Source organism: Trichechus manatus, unplaced genomic scaffold (genome assembly GCF_000243295.1).
Source record: "Trichechus manatus latirostris isolate Lorelei unplaced genomic scaffold, TriManLat1.0 scaffold00094, whole genome shotgun sequence".
Lineage (NCBI taxonomy): Eukaryota > Metazoa > Chordata > Mammalia > Sirenia > Trichechidae > Trichechus > Trichechus manatus.
This window is the reverse complement of record NW_004444030.1, coordinates 426,532-433,319: the sequence shown is the minus strand read 5'-3', so window position 1 is coordinate 433,319 and position 6,788 is coordinate 426,532. Positions and strand designations below refer to the sequence as shown.

Genomic DNA, 6,788 nt, shown 5'->3' with positions numbered 1-6,788 from the left:
AAAAAAAAAAAACCCAAAGAAAAAATAAATGTCCTCAGGGATCCCTCTGCATGTCTGTGCAAGCCGAGGGGGAACTCTCCTTGCCATGCTGTACCGCCTGGCCAGAAAGGGCTCCCAAGTCAAGAAAAGGAAAAGAAAACAAACAAACAATTCAAAACAAACAAACAAACAAAAGCCCAGGATCACACCAGTGCAACAGCTCAGACTGGGAAGCAGCTCCACACTCTAAATCCACTCAGGAAGAAGCAAGGATGGCGCACATAGCCAGGTATTTGAGCAAAAGGAGGGGAAGGTGGTTAGAGGTAAGGAAGAAATCAAAAGAAGCAGAAAAAAACAACACCAGCAGCCAACAAATGTCATTCAGAGAGCCGGCCTGCTCGGTGTGTGGAATCTAAGCATCCGGTGTTTCCCGGACAAGAGATTGTGGCCACAGGAAGAAGAGGAGGCCAATTGGGGGTGAAGAAGGGTGGGGAGTGGGAGAGCATATATCGCAAATTACCGGTTGTTTTGTCTCCTGCTGGACGCTCCATGAGGCTGCTTTCTTGTACCCCGTTTGCTGGTCTCCGATAGGAGTCCAAGATGGCGGATCCGTGCTGCATTAGCTGGTAGGGGACGTCTGCACGAATCTCTCCTCGCTGTCCGTTCTCTGTCAGTTTTCTCACTCCATTTGGTGCTTGGCTGAGTTCTTTATCTCTTCATTTGATGTTTTAGGGTTTCAGGATTGTTGTATTCTCTGCTTGGCTTAGTTTTTTGGATCTTTGCTATGGAGGGATGGCATGCTGCTTCTGCCTAGAGTGCCATTTTTCCGGAACTCCTCTCTTTTTATTTTTAGGTTCAACATTTCTTTGAAACACCAGGCGTTAAAGTCCAGATGCCTACCATTGAAAGACTATGCCAAAAATTTTTACCTTTTTCTAGGCAATTAAAATTACTAAGTACTTAGAATGATGTCAGCAAATCAATAAATTGACTAGAGTGGAGGTCAGAAGTGGTGACAGATTATGCTCAAATGGATGACACAGTATTTTTATTTATTGTTGTTTTATTCTTACATTCTCATAATTTCCATTTTCTTTGCATTTATCATGCTAATAAATTGATCTTCCTCAAACTGTGAATCTGTATATTTTTGAACTCTGATATTCTGAATTTGGACATAATTCTTAAAAAGTCTCTTTAAATATTGTGTGTCTGTCATTCTTTCTATTCTGTCAATCTGAGAGGTGATAGGCTGAAATTGGGCCTCCATGATCTTCACCTCTTGGTGTTACAACTATGAATATGGTATGTTACATGGTAAAAGCATCTTTGCAGTTGTAATTAAGTTTACTTATCAACTGACCGTAATACAGGGAGACTATCCAGTATTATCTGAGTGGTACCAATCTGAACACATGAGGCCTTAAAAGCAGACAGCTTTCTCTGGCTGGAGGAAGAGATGCAGCGCAAGGATAAATCAGAGATTCCAAGTGTGAGATGAATTTGACACATCGTTTCTGTCTTTGACATGTAGGGGGACATGCGTGAAGACCACAGGGAGGCCACTAGGAGTTGGGGACTGTTCCCACTTGACAGCCAGAAAACCTGGCAGAAACAGAACCTCAGCCTTACAACCAAGGAGCTGGACCCAGCCAACAACTTATATGAGCTTGGAAATGGATTATTTCCCAAATCTTCCAGTAAGGAACACAGCCCTTGATTTTATTCCAGGAAGTCCTGTGTCAAATTTCTAATCTACAGAACTATGAGATAATTTGTGTTGTTTTAAGCCACTGAGTTTATGGTAATTTTTTAGGGTGGAAATATGAAACAAATACAGACATATGCTAGACTCTCTCATTCCAACCTCCATATTTCTTAATTTCTCTGATATTTTTCATCTCCTCTTCTCTCTTTGCTGCATTTTGTATGTGATTTCTGTTTATATTCCAATTCTTTCATCAACTGTGTATGTGTTTAATCTGCCCATTGAGTTTTTACTTTAACAATTATAGTTTGTATTTCCAGAAGTTCCATTTTTTAATTAAAGCTATACGTTCAAAAGCGATTGTTTTATAATGTTGAGTCATCTCTTTTGGAATTTATTATTTCCTATATAGATCATCTGTATTATTTACCTGAATATTCAAGCTTCTGTGAATTCTTCTGTGTCTAAATATCTGATTTCTTGTTTTTCTGATTCATAGTAGCGTGCTTTGTAGTGTGTTTTTAATGTTTATTTGTGAATATATAATCCTTGATATTTCAGTGGGACTCCTGCAGGCTTAACAAGAAAATTTTTCTCCAAAGTGTGGTTACTGTCCCTCAAGGGCTTTGGCTTAAAGCAAGTCCCAAATTCAGCATTGTCACCTTGTTGAAGTTTCAGAGTTCAGCATCCCCCAGCAAACACACTACAGGAATTAGCCTCAAAAAGGCCCCACACCTCCTAGCTGCCTTTCAATCCAGCAATCTCCCTTCTACCCCATCCTGTCTCCCACTTTTCAACATTCCTTCCCAGTAATCCCAAATCCCAGATACTCCCTCCCTGTCTCCTGTCCACAATGCTCTGACCACTCAGACAGAGTTCCTGACCTTTATGGAACCAGCAGTTTCTCATAGACTGTGACACATTAACATCCGAATGTTGTGGGGAATGAATGTGTCTTAGAGAATCTTGCCATTCCCAGTTACAGAAGTCGATGCTCAGAAAGTGATTTTAAACAGAGGGTATATATAAAAACATTACAAATATATTGCAAGCTGAGTCTCGTCCTTGGAGTTTTGATGTAGTATTTCTGGCGTTGCTCAACATTTTCAAAAAATTGTATTAGCAAGTGCAATGTGGATCATATATTTATTTTAGGATGAAACAATGTAACATTCTCAGGGAGATAAAAGTGGGACTTTGGACTCAAGAATCATCATTAGCTCATAATTATCATTTACATACAGTTTCAATTCTATACCTACACTGACTGTCAAAATCCTTCTTAATTTGAATATGGAGGATCCCTCAATATTTACTTCCTGTGGCTTCCGAACAAGTTCTTTTGCTCAAGTCAAAAGCCTTTCATGCTTCTCTCGATCACATGATTCTTACTTCTTGATTTTGTTCATATTATTCTCTATGCCTGGATTTTCCTGATCTGTCGGCTCTGGTCTGTGAGGATATAAAGTCATGGTCTTTGGAGCTGGGTAACTGAACTATACTTGTCACATCCACTGATCTTGGGCAAGAGGCAAGCACAGCCTCAATTTCCTCATTGCAAAGCTCTGATGTAAATGTCATTTTCCAGTATTGCAGGGCAGGTTAAACAACCTGCACAGTTCCAATAACAGGGCAAGCTATCAGTGATTCACTTATCTTCTCCCTCCTCCGAATACTTATCTAAAAATGCTCACCGTGTTGGTCCTTTAAGCATGTCCTGCCACCATTGTGAAATTTTTCTGCCTGTTCCAGATCATACTTAATTCTCACTGTTCTGACATCCTATAGCACTTTTACTCTAAGTTATCCTGTAGTGTCATACATATGCTTTATTGACCCCAAATTATTTTAAATTCCTTAAGAGTGGGGTCTTAGTCCTATCTTATCTGCCAGTGTTCTCCGTATTTGCTAGCACAGTGCTGGGATGAAGAGCAAGCAGCATATCACGGGGAGAACAGTCTTGAGTAAGGAGACACCTGTGCCTGGCAAGCCTCAGAACCACTGATGCTTAGTCTTTCTATTCAAAAGGTGGAGATACATTTTGGTTTGTATAAGATAGAGAGGCATTTTGAAATGTCAATGAGATAAGGAATGTGAAGAATTTACAAGCACATTACAAAGAAACGTAAGGTACCTGGATACTTTTCTTCATGACTAATTGCTAATATAATATAAATTACTTTCATTTATTGCCAAGGAATGATTTTATACACATTATATGATTCAATTGTCGCAACTGGCCTAGGTAGTAGGAATGATACAGATGAGGTAATGGTACAGATGAGGAAACTGAGGCTTAGACAGGCTAACTAACTGCACTGGCAGCTAATTCAACATCTGACAGCTAATAAGCGCACTGTAATCAAGGACGATTTCACTCAGTGAAGTCAAAGATGTATAGAGAAGAAAAAAATGGCATCTTATACTTGATTAGTGTTCCTACTAAAATGCATTTATTAAATCTATTCTAGAATGTCTATACTCAAGAAGAGAGAGAGAGAAATGAGTAAGGAAACTGGATCTCTTCAAGGTGTTGTAAATGGCAAGGTAGAACGCATATGTGGGGACCTTCTGCCTCTTACGTCACCGCATCTCCTTATACCCACACTATTATGACAAATCAGAATTGTCAGCAGGAAATCAAATTCCAGAAATCTGGTATGGGCTTAGATTCAAATTTCAAGTCATCATTTATCATATGAAACACTACTTATTTAGTTCATCATTAATTTATTTTATGATCTTTATATCTGAATCTGATTTGTATTCTGCATCCAAACCCTTGTTTAATCAGGATAGCTGATAATTCCAGTTTTATCCATCATAAGATTCCCCATCCTCTTCTTGGAACCTTACTATATTTAGATATGCTAGAGTGTTCTCTAGAAAAATAAGAAAAATCCTATTCTTTCCATACTGACATTGTAATATAACCACTGATATTTTCATTATTTAAACACAGCACTGGACCCTCTTATCTAGCAGCTCTCTGCGGGGCTTCCAGAAAACTGGGAATCAGGGCTGAGTTTGGGAATCCTAGTGTCTAAGGTGATATCTGGCCGTGCTGCTGTGGTCTGGACACCATCTCAGGGTACTGTAACAGAGTGCTAAGTGTTCCTGTCTGACTGGTTGATCCAATAGCTTCTGTCCCTTCTCCCAGTTCATAAGAAAGAAACTCTCTCATAAAGACAATATTCTCCTTTCTGTGTGTCCCACGGTGACATTCCTCTTCAGGGTGGAAGGGGGGACTTGTCCTCTTCTTGCTCCATATCCCAGTGTCTTCCAGTAATCTCTAATTTTGGCCCTGTCACGAATCTTTCCTGAGGCAAGAGAGCACAGAACATGCTACAAACTCGGCTGGGAAAGAGCAAAGGAAAAGGAAAAAAATACTTTGAGAACCATAAATAAAAAGTTTCAGAAATTTTCTACCATTCATTGCCGAGACAGGGGATGCTATTCCAAAGAAAATATGCAATTCTTTGCCACGAGCTCAGTAGGCAAATTGGTGGCCTGCGAGTCAAACGTAAACCACAGACAAGCTATGTTTAATTTGCAGTGTCTAAAAACAATAGTAAACCTGTTAACTTTTTTTTTTAATGAGAGATATCATACACACAAAATGAAAGATGAAACAAGGTGGGCTTTCACTCTTTTAGGCAAAATCAGCTGGGGCTGAGGAACCCCATCCCTTTAGAGACGACGAGCCTTACAAGGTGGGCACCGGCATCCCCACCCCAACATGCCTCACTCACTTGGTATGTTTCTAGGCTCATGGGCGCTTGAGTTCTGACACCTTGTCCAGATTCTAAGTATATGTTAAATTATGTCACACCTATAAGCTATTAGTGAAAACTGTGATTCCTCAAATCTTCTGAGAGATTTTTTTTTCCCTTTAATTGTTAAAGAATTTGCTGAATGTGAAATACTAATATCTGTATTTTGTGGCCAGATTTTACTCCAGTTTTCAACAACTGTGATGATGAAGCAAGTGGCCGCTAGGAGTTTGTTTCTAGATAATCAATTGAACACACACTTACAAAGAGCAGTGACCTTCTCATGGCAGCCTTTCCTGGCCCTCTAGTTTATAATTCTATCCCTCCTCTAATTTTATAGCCCCTTCTCTAATTATTTTCTTCTCCTTATTTATGTTAATCTTAACACAAAGTGTTTTGCAAGCATTTATTGTGATACATGCCTCTCTCACAATAATGTAAGTTCCAATAGGGCAGGGATTTTTGTCTGTTTTGTCGTTACTGTATTCCTAACATCTAGAATAGTGCCTGGTGGTGCCTCATCGTAAATATTTACATTGAATGAGTATAGAAAATAAATTAGAGCATGGACACACAATAGTATTTATCTAACACTCCCTATGTACCGGGCACTGTTTTAAGCACTTTATTTGTACTGACTTATTTAAACCACATTTAATCACAATAACACTAAAATGTAGGCATGATTACCAAACCCATTTTTTTAGATGGGGAAACTGAGGCACAGGTGAACTCTTTGCCCAAGATCAGACAGTTAAAACCATTCTGACTTCAGAGTCTGCACTCTTTATCTTGGTGATACTGCCCCCCCAACGCCCCCCAAAAAACAGTTACCATAGAGATAACTGACTCATTGTGACCCCATGTGTGTCAGAATATAACTGTACTCCATAGGGTTTCCGTGGCTGATTTTTTGGAAGTCGATTGTCAGACTTTTCTTCTGAGGTGCCTCTAGGTGGACTCAAACCTCTAACCTGTTGGTTAGCAGCCAAACATGTTAACCTTTTGCACCACCAGGAATTCCGTCTGTGATACAGTATCCCTTAAAATGAAGTCATCTGAAGAGGAAGAGCCTTAGATGAGAAGATATTTTATTCTGGTGAGAAACACCACAAGTATTTCTAAAAGCAATACTTCTACATGGGGACACACACTATTCCTGCGGCTACAGGCAGCTTTGGGGTCGGCACAATGAAAAGGAATAAATAATTCTTTTTTTTTTTATTGTTGTAGTTTATGAAATTTACATTTCATGTTAGTCTGCCATACAAAAATTTATACATACATGTTATGTGACCCTAACTGCTCTCCCCACACTGTGACAGCAC

The 6,788-nt window shown here is 39.4% G+C and overlaps 1 protein-coding gene across 1 annotated transcript in view; it reads left to right on the top strand.

Annotated features, from left to right (window-relative positions):
• LOC101353932 (caspase-4-like) overlaps nucleotides 1–5,686 on the top strand; it is a 24,427-nt gene extending 18,741 nt beyond the window's left edge. Inside the window, 1 exon segment of the mRNA XM_023737002.1 lies at nucleotides 5,637–5,686. Coding sequence (XP_023592770.1) covers nucleotides 5,637–5,686 — 50 coding nt within the window.
• The last annotated feature ends 1,102 nt before the right edge of the window (nucleotides 5,687–6,788 follow it).